This window comes from Pristiophorus japonicus, chromosome 17 (assembly GCF_044704955.1).
Source record: "Pristiophorus japonicus isolate sPriJap1 chromosome 17, sPriJap1.hap1, whole genome shotgun sequence".
In the NCBI taxonomy this organism is placed as follows: domain Eukaryota; kingdom Metazoa; phylum Chordata; class Chondrichthyes; family Pristiophoridae; genus Pristiophorus; species Pristiophorus japonicus.
Window position 1 is genome coordinate 28,226,903 of NC_091993.1, and position 17,877 is coordinate 28,244,779.

The 17,877-nt window shown below is 46.4% G+C and overlaps 2 protein-coding genes across 4 annotated transcripts in view; both read right to left on the reverse strand.

The window, feature by feature from the left end:
- The window catches only part of c17h15orf61 (chromosome 17 C15orf61 homolog), a 333,965-nt gene that overhangs the window by 163,455 nt on the left and 152,633 nt on the right, over positions 1-17,877 (reverse strand). The window lies entirely within an intron of this gene.
- iqch (IQ motif containing H) overlaps positions 1-17,877 on the reverse strand; it is a 182,352-nt gene that overhangs the window by 149,497 nt on the left and 14,978 nt on the right. For 2 of the 3 annotated variants that reach the window (XM_070858532.1, XM_070858530.1), the window contains exon 5: positions 8,298-8,414. The exons of the other annotated variant lie outside the window; for it this stretch is intronic. In XM_070858532.1, coding sequence (XP_070714633.1) covers positions 8,298-8,414 — 117 coding nt within the window. The remainder of the gene's footprint in view (positions 1-8,297; positions 8,415-17,877) is intronic. 3 annotated transcript variants of the gene reach the window in all.

The following is a 17,877-nucleotide window of genomic DNA, read 5'->3' on the forward strand; positions in this document are numbered from 1 at the left end:
TGGATTTCCTGATTTTCTAATTCCTAAAGCTTCATTTTACAGTACAATTTTTCATTTATTGAGCTGCATGCGTTCAGTTGCCAAAGTTTGCTATCGTTGCCAAGAATCTGTCAAGTAACAGCCTGAAAACCGAGTGACTTTCATCTGTGTTGCAGATGTCGTCATTAAACTAAAACTTCTCTACAGCTTCGCTGAAATCAAGCCCAGAATGACTGTTGCATTTTTCTACGTTCGAACAATCCCTTTATTCTAAAAGTAATTCACCATGTGAAATGCATTATGAAAATGCGATACGGCGCTATATAAATGCGAGGTTTTTTTGCGTATTATTAAAAAGGAATATAAAAGGGCCTTTTTTCCCCAACTCACCCATTCCATTCAATTTATAATTTGTATGGTCAGTATCCCGGGTTAGGGTTCTCTCTAAAGATGCACACATAGCCCGCAACACAACGCAACCCACGTGATAATAATAGCTGGAGAGTTTCAGGGAGTCGAGGTTTGGAACAGTAGCAGAGATACCATCAATTTCTATCTTTGTCACTGGCACACCTGACCTACTACAGGCTTATAAAAATCAAAGCTTTGCATCACCTAACCACTATTTATCATGCGTTCTCTCTTATTTTGCCGACCTAACAGGAGAGGGGAGTTCAGCGGAACACTGTAGCATTATTGATCAAATACAGAATAACAACGCAGATTGCGATGGAGAATGAGCAAAGAGGGATGCTGTGCAGAAGGTGACATGTTTCTTCTTGTAGCCTGTTCAATCTTGTTTCGAAAGGAATCATACAAAAAGATCACACTGAGCTGCAATGCCCAGCAAATAGATCTAGCATGGTAGTTTTCCCCTTGAAATAATGGGACCCCTACAAGTACATCGTCATTAAACCAAATAGACTTTAACCATAGCCGTTAGTTATTACAAGTTTTTACTCCTATAATTAACCTAAGGATTGCACAGAGAAAATATAAAAGGTACACTTGTGTTGTATGAGTGTGCCAGGCAAGGTTCAAGGACACAGCCTCAATTAAAAAGAAAAAAAAATTGTATTTATATAACGCCTAATCCCATCTCTCAGAATTGCATACAAGATTTCACAAACATGAAATAAATGATCAATGAAATCTATTTTTAATGATTGGTGGCTAAATATATATTTAGTGATATAGGGCCCAAATTTCCCCATGAGTTGCACCATTTTTTTGGTGTAACTTGATTTTTCTGGTGTATCTTTTTAGTTGCAAATATGGCCATTTAATTTGCACCAGTGTAAGTGAGTTAGTTAGATTTTTTGATTAGGTCAGTTTTTTTTTCAAAAGGGGGCGTTCCCAGCCACTTACATCATTTATGCCAATTTGGCCAGAAAAAAGTTGTACTAAACTAACTTAGGGCAGCGTATGTGTCCACTTTTGTCCGCACAGAAAAACCTTACTCGCAGTTAAGAAATCGGCGCAAGTAACTACATTTAAAGCACCAAACACCAAACAAAGCACAAAAAGTAATAAGCAATTAATTAACAAATAAAATAGAAGGAACCCTGCCCCTAAAGCACAAAGACCTAAGTAATAAGCAATCAATAAATAACAAGGAAAAAAATAGAAGGAACCCTGCCCCTAAAGCACCAAAATCAATCAGTAAATAACAAATAAAAAATAGAAGTCCTACCTTAGGGAATGCAGCGGGCCGCCGATGAGGGAGCCCATTCGGCCAGGGCTAGGGACGGCGTGCTTTGGCCCCTCCCACACAGTTTGCAGAAACGGCCTGCCAGGAGCTACTGCACATGCGCACAGACTCTAGCGCGCATGTGCAGAGGTCCCAACACTGTTTTCAGCGCCGGGATCTGGCTTCTCCCCCAATCCATTGGGCCACGCTGTGCCACGACGGAGGAGAGGCTGGGGAGCGGCTAAAATACGGAGGTCTTTTTTCGGTGCACAACAGTGGCGCAGCTCGACTGAGGGCGCCAGAAAAAGAGGTTAGGGAAATTTGGGCCCATAGGCTCGTGTGGAGCATAAGCACCGGCAATGTTCTGTTGGGTTGACTGGCCTCTTTCTGCGCTGTAAAGTTCTATGTAATACCATAAGCTGAGGGAGAATTGTCGATAGCACACTAGGAGAGCTCCCTGCTCTTCTTCAAACAATGCGAGTGGATCATTATCATCCACAAACAGACACACTGGACCTCGGTATCTTATCCAAGGTGCAGGGAACCCTGGCAGAACAACCAAGAGCAGAAGGCCTGGATGAGTTTTCTTTCCTTAACCTGGGATGCTGGGGCCAAATGTAGGACCGGAACTGGGATCGGATAATGCAGTAGAGACTCGAGAGCCCTCATAATAATGAATGAGGATCAGGATCATCCACAGTTCCCTCCATGGTCTCGCTCCTCCCCATCTCTGTGATCTCCTTCAACCTCACAACGTTCCCCCGGCGCTCCCCCCCCCCCGCCACCGAGATGTCTTCACTCCTCTAATTCTATCCTTTTGAGCATCCCTGATTATAATCGCTCAACCATTGATGGCCGTGGCCTTCAGTTGCCTGGGCCCTAAACTCTGGAACTCCCTGCCGAAACCTCTCCGCCTCTCGAAGGAAGTAGAAAGAAATCAAAAGGTGACGTCACAGCCAAGGGGGTAAGTGATTGGTAAGTAGCTTTTTTTTTTTCTTTTATCAGTAAGTAACATTTAGCATTGTTGTTGCCAAATTAAGTTTATCTAAGGGTTGAGTCATGGCAGGACAGCTCGGACACGTGTTATGCTCCTCCTGTACTATGTGGGAAGTCAGGGACACTTCGGGTGTCCCTGACGACTACGTGTGTGGGAAGTGCATCCGCCTCCAGCTCCTGATGGACCGCATTGCGGCACAGGATCTGCGGGTGGATTCACTCTGGAGCATCCACGATGCTGAGAATGACGTGAATAGCACGTTTAATGAATTGGTCTTACCACAGGTAAAGGGTACACAGCCAGATAGTAAATGGGGGACCAACAGGAAGAGCAGTGCAAGGAAGGTAGTGCAGGGGTCCCCTGCAGTCATCCCCCTGCAAAACAGATACACTGCTTTGGGTACTGTTGAGGGAGTTGACTCATCAGGGGAGGGCAGCAGCAGCCAAGTTCATGGCATTGTGGGTGGCTCTGCTGCACAGGAGGGCAGGAAAAAGAGTGGGAGAGCTATAGTGATAGGGGATTCGATTGTAAGGGGAATAGATAGGCGTTTCTGCGGCCGCAACCGAGACTCCAGGATGGTATGTTGCCTCCCTGGTGCAAGGGTCAAGGATGTCTCGGAGCGGATGCAGGACATTCTGAAAAGGGAGGGTGAACAGTCAGTTGTCGTGGTGCATATAGGTACCAAAGATATAGGTAAAAAACGGGATGAGGTCCTACGAGATGAATTTAGGGAGCTAGGAGCTAAATTAAAAAGTAGGACCTCAAAAGTAGTAATCTCAGGATTGCTACCAGTGCCATGTGCTAGTTAGAGTAGGAATTGCAGGATAGCTCAGATAAATACATAGCTTGAGGAGTGGTGCAAAATGGAGGAATTCAAATTCCTGGGACATTGGAACCGGTTCTGGGGGAGGTGAGACCATTACAAACCGGACGGTCTGCACCTGGGCAGGACCGGAACCAATGTCCTCGGGGGAGTGTTTGCTAGTGCTGTTGGGGAGCATGGCAGGGGGATGGGAACCTATGCAGGGAGACAGAGGGAAATAAAATGGAGGCAGAAGCAAAAGATAGAAAGGAGAATAGTAAAAGTGGAGGGCAGAGAAACCCAAGGCAAAAAACAAAAAGGGCTGCATTACAGCAAAATTCTAAAGGGGCAAAGTGTGTTAAAAAGACAAGCCTGAAGGCTCTGTGCCTCAATGCGAGGAGTATTTGGAATAAGGTGGAAGAATTAACTGCGCAGACAGCAGTTAATGGATATGATGTAATTGGCATCACGGAGACATAGCTCCAGGGTGACCAAGGCTGGGAACTCAACATCCAGGGGTATTCAACATTTAGGAAGGATAGGCAGAGAGGAAAAGGAGGCGGGGTGGCGTTGCTGGTTAAAGAGGAAATTAATGCAATAGTAAGGAGGGACATTAGCCTGGATGATGTGGAATCGGTATGGGTGGAGCTGCGGAATACCAAAGGGCAGAAAACGCTAGTGGGAGTTGTGTATAAACCACCAAACAGTAGTAGTGAGGTTGGGGACAGCATCAAACAAGAAATAAGGGAAGTGTTCAATAAAGGTACAGCAGTTATCATGGGCGACCTTAATCTACATATTGATTGGGCTAACCAAACTGGTAGCAATGCGGTGGAGGAGGATTTCCTGGAGTGTATTAGGGATGGTTTTCTCGACCAATATGTTGAGGAACCAACCAGAGAGCTGGCTATCCTAGACTGGGTGATGTGTAATGAGAAGGGACTAATTAGCAATCTTGTTGTGCGAGGCCCCTTGGGGAAGAGTGACCATAATATGATAGAATTCTTTATTAAGATGGAGAGTGACACAGTTAATTCGGAAACTAGGGTCCTGAACTTAAGGAACGATAACTTCAACGGTATGAGGCGTGAATTGGCTAGAATAAACTGGCAAAGAATACTTAAAGGGTTGACGATGGATAAGCAATGGCAAACATTTAAAGATCACATGGATGAACTTCAGCAATTGTACATCCCTGTCTGGAGTAAAAATAAAACGGGGAAGGTGGCTCAACCGTAGCTAACAAGGGAAATTAAGGATAGTGTTAAAACCAAGGAAGAGGCATATAAATTGGCTAGAAAAAGCAACAAACCTGAGGACTGGGAGGAATTTAGAATTCAAGGGCCCAAGTTTCCACAAGAAAAAAAACGGGCGCCCCTCCGAGCTGGGCGACCGTTTTTCGCGCCTAAAACGGCGCCTAAAAAAATCCTCGGTATTCTCCACCTACTTACAGGTCCTCTGGCCATCGGCGCAGCCAGCACGAGCTGTGGGGGGGCGGAGCCAGGTCCCTGCGCTGAAAAGTGCCGGGACCTCTGCACATGCGCGCTACAGTCGGTACGCAAGTGCAGTAGCTCCAGGCGCCGAACTGTGTGGGAGGGGCCCGAAGCACGCAGCCCCTAGCCCTGGCTGAATGGCCTCACTGGGGCTGCGTGAATGAGGCTCCTCCCACGGCCAGCTCCTGCTTCCCCCCACCCCCCCCCGCCGACCAGACCCGACCCGACACCCGCTCCCCCCCCCCGCCCTCCGCCGACCAGACCCGACCCGACACCCACTCCACCCCCCTCTCTCCCTCCCCCTCTCTCTCCCTCCCCCTTCCTCTCTCTCCCTCCCCCTCTCTCTCTCCCCCTCCCTCTCTCTCCCTCCCTCCCCCTCTCTCTCTCTCTCTCTCTCTCTCCCCCTCCCTCCCGCTCAGCGACACGAACGGCTTTCTCCCCACCCCCGCCTCCCCTCCCGCTCAGCGGCACGAACGGCTGCAGAATTCTCCCTGGCTGAAGCACTTTCACACAGGTAGGAAGATGGCTTATTTAATCTTTTCTTGGCTTATAAATGTTTATTCAGGTTGGATTTATTTGTATAATATTTGTAGAAGTATAAATAAGGATTTATTGTCGAATTTAATGAGTTCTCTTCTCCCCCCCTCCCCCCCACCTCGTTCTGGACGCCTAATTTGTAACCTGCGCCTGATTTTTTAATGTGTAGAACAGGTTTTTTCAGTTCTACAAAAATCTTCACTGGCTTCATTCTACTTTAGTTTGGAGTACATTTTCACTGTGGAAACTTTCAAATCAGGCGTCAGTGGCCAGACACGCCCCCTTTTGAAGAAAAAATTCTGTTCTAAACTAGAACTGTTCTACCTGACTAGAACTGCAGAAAAAAAAATGTGGAGAATTGCGATTTCTAAAATAGTCCGTTCTCCACCAGTTGCTCCTAAAAATCAGGCGCGAATCATGTGGAAACTTGGGCCCCAACAGAGGAGGACTAAGGGTTTAATTAAGAGGGGGAAAATAGAGTACGAGAGGAAGCTTGCAGGGAACATAAAAACTGACTGCAAAAGCTTCGATAAATATGTGAAGAGAAAAAGATTAGTGAAGACAAACGTAGGTCCCTTGCAGTCGGATTCAGGTGAATTTATAATGGGGAACAAAGAAATGGCAGACCAATTGAACAAATACTTCTGTTCTATCTTCACGAAGGAAGACACAAATAACCTTCCAAATGTACTAGGGGACAGTGGGTCTAGTGAGAAGGAGGAACTGAAGGATATCCTTATTAGGTGGGAAATTGTGTTAGGGAAATTGATGGGATTGAAGGCCGATAAATCCCCAGGGCCTGATAGTCTGCATCCCAGAGTACTTAAGGAAGTGGCCCTCGAAATAGTGGATGCATTGGTGATCATATTCCAATAGTCTATCGACTCTGGAGCAGTTCCTATGGACTGGAGGGTAGCTAATGTAACACCACTTTTTTAAAAAGGAAGGGAGAGAGAAAACGGGTAATTATAGACCGGTTAGCCTGACATCAGTAGTGGGGAAAATGTTGGAATCAATCATTAAGGATGAAATAGCAGCGCATTTGGAAAGCAGTGACAAGATCGGTCCAAGTCAGCATGGATTTATGAAAGGTAAATCATGCTCGACGAATCTTCTGGAATTTTTTGAGGATGTAACTAGCAGAGTGGACAAGGGAGAACCAGTGGATGTGGTGTATTTGGACTTTCAAAAGGCTTTTGACAAGGTCCTGCACAAGAGATTGGTGTGCAAAATCAAAGCGCATGGTATTGGGGGTAATGTACTGACGTAGATAAAGAACTGGTTGGCAGACAGGAAGCAGAGAGACGGGATAAACGGGTCCTTTTCAGAATGGCAGGCAGTGACTAGTGGAGTGCCGCAGGGCTCAGTGCTGGGACCCCAGCTCTTTACAATATACATTAACGATTTAGATGAAGGAATTGAGTGTAATATCTCCAAGTTTGCAGATGACACTAAACTGGGTGGTGGTGTGAGCTGTGAGGGGGACGCTAAGAGGCTGCAGGGTGACTTGGACAGGTTAGGTGAGTGGGCAAATGCATGGCAGATGCAGTATAATGTGGATAAATGTGAGGTTATCCATTTTGGGGACAAAAACACAAAGGCAGAATATTATCTGAATGGCGGCAGATTAGGAAAAGGGGAGGTGCAACGAGACCTGGGTGTCATTGAACATCAGTCATTGAAAGTTGGAAAGCAGGTACAGCAGGCCGTGAAGAAGGCAAATGGCATGTTGGCCTTCATAGCTAGGGGATTTGAGTATAGGAGCAGGGAGGTCTTACTGCAGTTGTACAGGGCCTTAGTGAGGCCTCACCTGGAATATTGTGTTCAGTTTTGGTCTCCCAATCTGAGGAAGGACGTTCTTGCTATTGAGGGAGTGCAGCGAAGGTTCACCAGACTGATTCCAGGGATGGCTGGACTGTCATATGAGGAGAGACTGGATCAACTGGGCCTTTATTCACTGGAGTTTAGAAGGATGAGAGGGGATCTCATAGAAACGTATAAGATTCTGACGGGACTGGACAGGTTAGATGCGGGAAGAATGTTCCCGATGATGGAGAAGTCCAGAACTAGGGGACACAGTCTTAAGATAAGGGGTAGGCCATTTAGGACTGAGATGAGGAGAAACTTCTTCACTCAGAGTTGTTAACCTGTGGAATTCCCTGCCACAGAGAGTTGTTGATGCCAGTTCATTGGATATATTTAAGAGGGAGTTAGATATGGCCCTTACGGCTAAGGGGATCAAGGGGTATGGAGAGAAAATAGGAAAGGGGTACTGAGGGAATGATCAGCCATGATCTTACTGAATGGTGGTGCAGGCTCGAAGGGCCGAATGGCCTACTCCTGCACCTATTTTCTATGTTTCTATGTTTCTCCCTCTCTTTCCTCCTTTAAGATGCTCCTTAAGCTTTTAGTCACCTGCCGTAATTTCCCCTTATGCAGCTCGGTGTCAAATTTTTTGTTGTTGTCGTATAGCACTGTGAAGCGCCTTGGATGTTTTACTACGTTAAAGGTGCTATGTAAACACAAGTTGTTGTCCTGAATGCTGATCCCCGCTCTCCAATCTAATAAAAAGAAAGTCCTGTACCAGCTAGGGGCTCACGTCCACTTAGAATGAACACACTTTCCTCTGAAGACTACTATCCCTATTACCGAATAGGTGAAATTTCTGCCCATTGCATAATCTTCCTGGAAGTCAAGAGAAAAAAAAAATCCAGCCCAGAAAACCAGTTAATTGGTATGCTCCAATAATTGGTAGCAATGTCATCATTGCCAAATATTGAAAGGAATTACTATACTTACTTCAAGCATTGCATTCTTAATAAGAGGAAGCTGAATCCCATAGTTCTCATGTAAAACATTTCTGGCCTTTGGGTTGGTGGGATCACGCAAAATCCTCATTTCCATGGCTTCCTTGTGCTATTAAAAAGATGAGAGATGAGTTAATTTATTCAAATATATTTATGCAAGAATTGTTGTTTGTTGGTAAATGATGGAATAGCAGTACAAAGATGAAAGTTTAGATACCAATACAGTTGACTTATTCTTTTTCTAGGAAAGCTTTCCTTTGTATTTCTGTCCTGTGTCATTTTACTTTTCACTTTATGCTCACACTATATCATACAAACCGATGTAAACCATGGACAGGAAAGGGCCAGCTAATCCATCAAGCCTCTCCGCTACTGCCAATGTGCAAGTTATGCACACCATGACCTCCGTCCTCCACCCTGCACCCCCCCCCCCACCCCGCTCCCCCATTACGCAATCTCCCGGGAGAGGCAAAAAAACAGAAAAAACCCTGAGATAATTTAAGACAAAAGAAACTCGGGGAAATTCCTCTATGACTACTGAAGATGATCAAACAAGTTCCATGAGAGCACCATAACTGGGAGACACATTCCCCAATACCTCACCGACCTTTTATAGACAGTGATGTCAGCCATAGTTTGGAACTTGTGCAGATCTGACAGTGAATCTGCACTCACTGCATAACAATTAACTGGTTTTCTGGGCTTGAGTTTTTTTTTCTCTTGACTTCCAAGAAGATTGTGCAATGGGTTGAAATTTGAGCCAGCAACTTTTTATACATAAGAAATAGGAGCAGGAGTAAGCTATACGACCCTTCGAGCCTGCTCCACCATTCAGTAAGATCATGACTGATCTGATCTTGGCCTCTACTCCACTTTCCTGCCTGTTCCCCATAGCCCTGGGCTCCCCCATAGTTCAGGAATCTGTCTATCTCAGCCATGAATATATTCGATGACTTGGCTTCCACAGCTCTCTGGGGTAGAGAATTCAAAAGATTTGCGACCCTCTGAGAGAAGAAATTCCTCCTCATCTCCGTTTTAAATGGGCAACCCCTTATTCTGAAACTATTCCTTCTAGTTCTAGATTCCCCCACGAGGGGAAACATCCTCCCAGCATCTACCCTGTCAAGCCCCCTCAGAATCTTATATATTTCAATACGATCACCTCTCATTCTTCTAAACTCGAATGAGTACAGGCCCAATCTGCTTGAATACAGTTTGAACATTCTCTGTGAAAAGAAAAATCTCATGACATCTAAACTAGTTCTGCACTTATTTAACATATATACATGTCCTTGGTCCTCTCTAAGCTATCTAACCCAACTAGGAACATCGGAACAAGAATGGGCCATCTACCCACCATTGTTCTGTAACACTTAATAATCCTGCCGAACAAAAATTTACCAATCTTAGTTTTGAAATTTTCAACTGACCTAACCTATAGCCTATCCACATGGAACAAATCTAATCCTTTCATCAAAACTCCTCAAGGTCCACACTTTTCTACAGTGAAAAGCCCCAGATCTCTTAGCCTTTTGTGGTAACTTTAAACTAAATAGGAGAGGAGACCAGGTCATCAGTGGGGAAGGAGAGGTCCAGGGGAGGAGGTGAAGGCCCGATAGCCAGGTCCCAGCCCAGTCGCCACAGGAGGTCCAGTCGGGAGGTCCAGATCGCGTCGAGTCGTCTAGTCACCGCAGGAGGTCCAGCCGGGATGCCCAGGTCACGTCAAGTCAGCAGGAGATCCAGCCGGGAGGTCCAGGTCGCGTGAAGTCGTCCAGTCGCCGCAGGAGGTCCAGCCGGGAGGCCCACGTCACGTCGAGTCAGCAGGAGGTCCAGCCGGGAAACGCCGATGTGCGGTGTGGCGGAAGGCCTGAGGTAGGCCCGAACTTTGGGGAATTGCGGGGTTGGGGTTAAGGGTTCGGGGTTAGGGTGGGGATTTATGTCTTTAAGACCCCCTATTGGGGTCTATTAGGGCTGGGGCTGGGGCTTGGGGAAGTTTAGGCAGTGGGAGGGGGGGAGGAGCTGTTTAGCGGGGGAGCTCCCTAGGGAGCTGCTACCCCGACCCCCAACTAATAGACTGTAAGTGCAGGGCATTTCTGAGCCTTAAACAGCAACCCAACTCGGGAGCAGCAAAGCAGCATTACAGACGGCTAAAGGCTAAGGTCCAACAAAAAACCCGGGACCTAAAGAACAGGTGGTGGATGGAGAAAGCACAGGAGATACAGCAGCTGGCCGACAGGAGAATTCTTCACCGCAGTCAAGGCCACATACGGACCAAACTCCCAAGGCCCCACCCCACTCCTGGCCAAGAACAGGGAAACACTCATCAAGGACACCGAGACAGTCAGGGCCCACTGGAAAGAACACTTTGAAGATCTCCTCAACCGAGACTCTGCCTTTGATGCGAGTGTTCTCGACTCCATTCCGCAGCATGCTATCCGCCACCACCTCAGTGAAACCCCAACACTGCATGAGGTAGAAAAGGCCATAAGACAGCTAAAAAATAACAAGGCTACGGGAGCGGATGGAATCCCTGCTGAGGCACTAAAGTATGGCAGAGAGGCACTACTGGCGCGAATACACGACCTCATCTCTCTCATCTGGAGGGAGGAGAGCATGCCGGGAGATCTTAAGAGATGCAGTGATCGTGACCATCTTTAAAAAAGGGGACAAGTCCAACTGCGGCAAATACAAAGGACTCTCCCTGCTATCAACCACTGGGAAAGTCGTTGCTAGAGTCCGCCTCATCGTCTTCTCCCCGTGGCCGAGGAGTTCCTCCTGAAGTCGCAGTGTGGGTTTCGTCCCCTCCGGGGCACAACGGACATGATTTTTGCAGTGCGACAGCTGCAGGAAAAATGCAGGAAACAGTGCCAGCCCTTATACATGGCCTTCTTTGACCTTACAAAGGCTTTTGACACTGTCAACCGCAAGGGTCTATGGAGCGTCTTCCTTCGTTTCGGATGCCCCCCAAAAGTACGTCACCATACTCCGCCTGCTCCACGACGACATGCAAGCCATGATCCTTACCAACGGATCCATCACAGACCCAATTCATGTTCGGACCGGGGTCAAGCAGGGCTGCGTCATCGCCCCAACCCTCCTCTCAATCTTCCTTGCTGCCATGCTCCACCTCACAGTTGATAAGCTCCCCGCTGGACTACAGAACCAGTGGGAAGCTGTTCAACCTTCGCCGTCTCCAGGCCAGGTCCAAGACCACTCCAACCTCTGTCGTCGAGCTACAGTACGTGGACGTACTGCGTCTGTGCACACACAGAGGCTGAACTCCAGGACCTAGTCGATGTATTTACTGAGGCGTATGAAAGCATGAGCCTTACACTAAACATCAGTAAGACAAATGTCCTACACCAGCCTGTCCTCGCCGCACAGCACTGCCTCCCAAACATCAAGATCCACGGCGTGGCCCTGGACAACGTGGACCACTTCCCCTATCTCGGGAGCCTCCTATCAACAAGAGCAGGCATTGATGATGAGATCCAACACTGCCTCCAGTACGCCAGTGCAGCCTTCGGTCGTCTGAAGAAAAGAGTGTTTGAAGATCTCAAAACTGTCACCAAGCTCATGGTCTATAGGGCTGTAGTAATACCCGCCCTCCTGTATGGCTCAGAGACGTGGACCATGTAAAGTAGACATCTCAAGTCGCTGGAGAAATACCACCAGCAATTCTCTGCAAGATCCTGCAAATCTAATGGGAGGACAGACGCACAAACATTAGCGTCCTTGTCCAGGCCAACATCCCCAGCATTGAAGCAGTGACCACTCTGCAGGCCACATAGTTCGCATGCCAGACACTAGACTTCCAAAGCAAGCGCTCTACTCGGAAATCGTCCACGGCAAACGAGCCAAAGGCGGGCAGAGGAAACGTTACAAGGACACCCTCAAAGCCTCCCTGATAAAGTGCAACTTCCCCACTGACACCCGGGAGTCCTTGGCCATAGACCACCCTAAGTGGAGGAAGTGCATTCGCGAGGGCGCTGTGCTCCTCGAGTATCGTCGCTGAGAGCATGCAGAAATCAAGCACAGGCAGTGGAAGGAGCGTGCGGCAAACCAGTCCCACCCACCCTTTCCCTCAACGACTATCTGTCCCACCTGTGACAGAAACTGTGGTTCTTGTATTGGACTGTACAGCCACCTAAGAACTCATGCTAAGAGTGTAAGCAAGTCTTCCTCGATCCCGAGGGACTGCCTATGATGACTAACTGCCTATGAAACTAAATATCAAACTACTGGCCCTACTATAACAGCAACCATGTGAAGGGTCCAAAACTCTTCTAGATGAGGCCTAACCAAGGTTTATACAAGCACAGCATAATATTTCATGTTTTGTATTCGATCAGCCTGCCAATACATCCTGGCAATCTATTTGCTTTTGCAACAGCCTCGCAGCACTGGCCATGATCCTTCAGGTCTTCAAGAACTGACACCTAGATCATTCACCTGACTCAACGGCCATAAGTTTGCAATCCTCATGATGTATACATGCTTTGCATTTGACCTACCCATGTGCATAGCAGTGCATTTATCTACATTAAATGACATCTGCCAATTGCCGGCCCATTCCCCCATTGTATGTAGATCGGCTTGTAATCTATTTTTCTCATCCAAGGTCCGAACACCCATACACCTTTATATCAACCAAAAAACTTCCTATATTACAACAGTGATTACGCTCCAAAAGTACTTAATTGGCTATAAAACGCTTTGAGACGTCGGGTGGTCGTGAAAGGTGCTATATAAATGCAAGTCTTTTCTTATTTCTTTAAAAACTTGCAGACGGTTCCCCCAATGCCTTCATCCAGATCATTGATAAAGATGGTGACGAGCAACAGCTCTAACACCAGTCCCTGTGGAACACCACTAGTAACTGCTCCCCAAGCAGAACTACTGCTATTAATAACAACCTTTTATCGACCAGAATGCAACCAATTCCTTATCCAACCCAAAATCTGCCTGCTAATCTCACAGGACTCTATTTTATGAAGGAGCCTATTATGTGGCACCTCATTGAAAATCAAGGTTATACAATGTCAAATAGGCTATCTACATCCATCAACTTCCTCAAAAAATTCAACAGTTGGTGACATGTGAGCACATTTTCCAGAAGCCATGTTGAGAGCTCCAATAGCCTCTTCACTATCAAGGCGGTCATACGGTGCATCTCTAATGATCCCTTTTAGCAACTTGCCTACATCGGAGGTCCAGCTAATGGGCCTGCAATTCTCTGGTTCTGACTTTTGCCCTTTTTGAATATTGGCACCACATGGGCCATCTTCCAGTCCATGAAAACAATTCCAGACACTAGTGAACTGTTAAATGTTTAATAAAGAGGCTTGCTGAGCTCAGTTACCACTTCTCTGAGCACCCTCGAGTGAATGTCTTCAGGGCCAGCAGCCGAATCCATTTTGAAACCCCTTATTCCAGCCAAAACTATATCCGCATTCACTTTGACACTTTTGAAACCCCTTATTCCAGCCAAAACTATATCCGCATTCACTTTGACACTTTGAACTTTAGTATCAGCTGTACGATGTATTGGAAAGACTTGCATTTATACAGCACCTTTCACAATCACCAGACCTCCCAAAGGTACTTTTTGCAAGGTAGTCACTGTTGTAATGTAAGAAACGCGGCACACAGTAAGCTCCCACAAACAGTAAAGTGGCAATGACCAGATAATCTGTTTTTTTAGTGAGTTGCTTCGGTTTAACACCTTATCCGAAAGACGGTACCGCCGACAGTGCAGCGCTCCCTCAGTACTGTACTGGAGTGTCAGTCTAGATTTGTTTGTGCTCAAGCCCCTGGAGTGGGACTTGAACCCACAACCTTCTGATTCAGCCACAACTGATACTGTAAAGTCAGCATTACTGGAAAGTCAGCATTGGCTTCTGTAGTGAAGACAGATGCAAAATAATAATTTCAAAGACTTGGATTTATATAGTGCCCTTCAGGACACCTAAATTGCTTTACAACTACTATTGAAGCACTTTTTTAAAAGTTTAGGCACTGTTGCAAAGTAGGAAATGTAGCAGCGGATTAACGCACAGCAACCTCCCACAAACAGCAATGAAATAAATGGCCAGGTCATGTGTTTTAGATGTTGGTTGAGAGATAAATGTTGGCCAGGACACCGTGAGAACGCCCCAGCTCTTCTCTTAATAGTGCTGTGGGAGGGCAGACGGAGCTTCGGCATATCCAAAAGATGGCACCTCTGACAGTGCAGCACTCCCTCAGTACTGCACTGAAGTGTCACCCTGGATTATGTGCTCTAGACTCTGGAGTGGGACTTACCATATTGTAGAAGTCCACCAGAATCTGCCTGAAGAATCCTTCAGTGACCCTATAAAGTCGCTAGTTGACTCCTAATATAGCTAAAATAAATCTTGCTACTGGTACCGCAGCTTGCCATTTCCTCCTTCTCCAATGCTCTTTTGGCTGCTCTGAAAGCAGCTTTTGTTGCCTTTTGGCTGGCATAAATGTGATGTATTAAATAATAGTGCCTCTTGCACACCAGCCAGGTACCCTGCCTGCACACTGTTATGTCTATAATGTACTTATGAATGACTCCACAAGGCAATGTGTTGTACTTAAACTGTAGTGACCTTGGTCCTTTATTCCAAACTCCAGAGTGCTGTGCAAGCATGGTGTCCAGCCTTTTATTCAGGGCCCTGCCACCAGAGCAGGAGTCACCCCGGTCTCCACCTATTGCACCCTCTAGTGGTGCCAGCATGTATGTACAAGGTGTGAACCTTATTGATAGTACATCAGGGAAACAAGTCTCCATCTTATACAATCTCACAGTGACTACACATAGAGTACATCCATAGTCAGCATATACAACACACACCATGGTGCTTTTGTTCCATTCCCTGCTTGAATGGGTAGGCAAGTGGTCTGCTGTACTTACAATAGCCAGTATGAGGTGCACAAGACTAGTCTGGATTGATCACAAGATAATTGCAGCTTTTCAGCCCATCTTAGTTCATCCATCCCAAATGAGGAGGGAGACTGAATGGTGCTGTGCAGCTTAGGAAGGGAGAAAATTCATTCACATAGGGTAGCCAGTGGTGCAGCATGTTGATGCAAAAGTAGAGGGACCTGGGTTCAATCCCATACTCTGGTCTACTGTCCATTATCGCCTCGCTCTACTTCACTGTTGGCAGCAGAGCCTCAGCTCCCACACACTCCAGAGTTCTCTTCCTAAAACTCTTCATCATGCCATCTCTCTCTCTCTCTCCACCAAAAGTCTCCTTGAACCCTACTCACTTCCTTTAACTTCTCTCCTATTCCTGTTTGGCGTCCACCACTCCCCCTTGCAAAGCTCCTTGGGATGTTCATCATTTGAAAGACACTATGCAAATGTGAGTTGCTGTTTCTGACCCAAGCCATACTGTGTTGAGCAGAGGCTAAGGGGGAGGGTTAATCAGACAGAGTTCTCACCACTGTCATGCACTTCCTGGTAACTGGCTAAGGACAGTTTTGGCAAAGGTCTGGAAACAGGGAGGGTTTTATTATTCGTTCATGGGATGTGGCGTCACTGGCAATGCCAGCATTTATAAGAACACAAGAAATAGGAGTGGGAGTAGGCCATATGTCCCCTAAAGCCTGCTCCACCATTTAATACGATCATGGCTGATCCGATCATGGACTCATTTATTGCCTATCCCTAATTGCCCTTGAGAAGATGGTGGTGTGCTGCCTTCTTGAACCGCTGCAATCCATGTGGTGAAGGTACTCCCACCTTGCTGTTAGGGAGGGAGTTCCAGGATTTTGACTCAGCAACGATGAAGGAAAGGTGATATATTTCCAAGTCAGGATGGTGTGCAACTTGGAGAGGAATGTGGGGGTGATGGTGTTCCCATGCCTCTGCTGTCCTCGTCGTTCTAGGTGGTAGAGGTCGCGGGTTTGGGAGGTGCTGCCGAAGAAGCCTTGGCGAGTTGCTGCAGTGCATCTTGCAGATTGTGCACACTGCAGCCACGGTGCGCCGGTGGTGGAGGGAGTGAATGTTGAAGGTGGTGGACGGGGTGCCAATCAAGCGGGCTGCTTTGTCCTGGATGGTGTCAAGCTTCTCGAGTATTGTTGGAGTTGCACTCATCCAGGCAAGTGGAGAGTATTCCATCACAGAGTGTGTTGTACTTTCTCTGTAGGAGGAGGGTGCATAACCTGGAGGTCAGCAAGGGGATGAATTTGGGGGAAGAGGAAGAAGGCTATGTGCAAGCAAATAGAAATGAGCTCCCTCTCTATCTGTGCACACATAAACATAAACACCTTCAAATAACATCAGAATGAACATGGAATTACAGTCCTTCTCTCTATTATTATAACAAAGTGCATTAATCTATCACACCCAACCTTCCTTCGGTGAATATATAAGGAATCAAATTGTGCCATACATGACTGCACAGACCTGTATTTACAGTACAATAAGGTAGCATGATTACATTTTCACTCCAACCTTGTTTCAGATGTGTGTTATGAAATAAACTAATAGCTTGAGGGCAAAAATATGACTCGTTTTCTATTCCTGCCAAATGATGTAATTTCGTGCTGGTAAAACAACCTAAAGCCTTTTAGAGTCTGTGAACACTAACATATGCTAATAAGCTATAAATGACTGGTTCAGACGGGAAATTCAATTTTTCTTATTGCATTTTCAAGTACGTAAGTAGCTAAAACTGTGCAGTAATATGTAGATGTGTAGGTTTGATGTTTAATACAATTGGGCAAAATCAGTCACTTTAATATAGATTCAGCTCATCCGCGTTTTCAGAAATATCTTTTAACAGCTTTTTTTCACTTGTAGAAATGAGCAATTAATGTTATTGTTGGTCTTCATAACTGCACAGATATAAATATAATGGTGCTATAGCTAAAATTAATGCAAATTGTTTCAGGCCTGCACTGAAGGAGTGACTTTGGCTCTTCTACAAAGCAGCACGGTAGGCTTAGTTTAATTTCCTCTCCTTAATTTTCTCTCCTTTCCTAAAGATACGGAATCAAGCCGGGATGCGCCAGCAACCCTTCAGTACCTCACCCGAGCTGCCATTCTTCATGAATTGCTTAGAGAGTGGCACTGACGGGATGTTTGAATATGTAGCTTGATTCTGCCCTCACCCAATGTCCTCAGTATTGTATCCTACTGTCACCCAGGTCGAGATCAGCACAAACCAGAAATTGAACCTGGAACTGTCCTGATGTGTACACTTCAGTTGGGAGTATGAGTCAGGGAAGGGGAGAATAAAATTAGCCAGGGTTCCTTCACTATCCATCGATCCTGCTTGGAAAGTGCAGGCGTGCTGACAACAGGTTCAAACTCAGCTTTGAATACTCTAAAGACACTAATTGTTGAGGCTCACACATGAAGAAAGGTGACTTGGGAGAGATACCAGAAGGCATCGGAGTTTGTATTCCAGCACAGGTTCCCCCTTTGAGTATAGCGCACCACTAGGATCACAAGAGCAGTGGATTTAGCTTCATATCCCTAATTCCTTTCTCTTCCGTACATACGAACATTGACAGACAGTAAAAGACCCACTTGTCCATCCAGCCTCTCCCACACA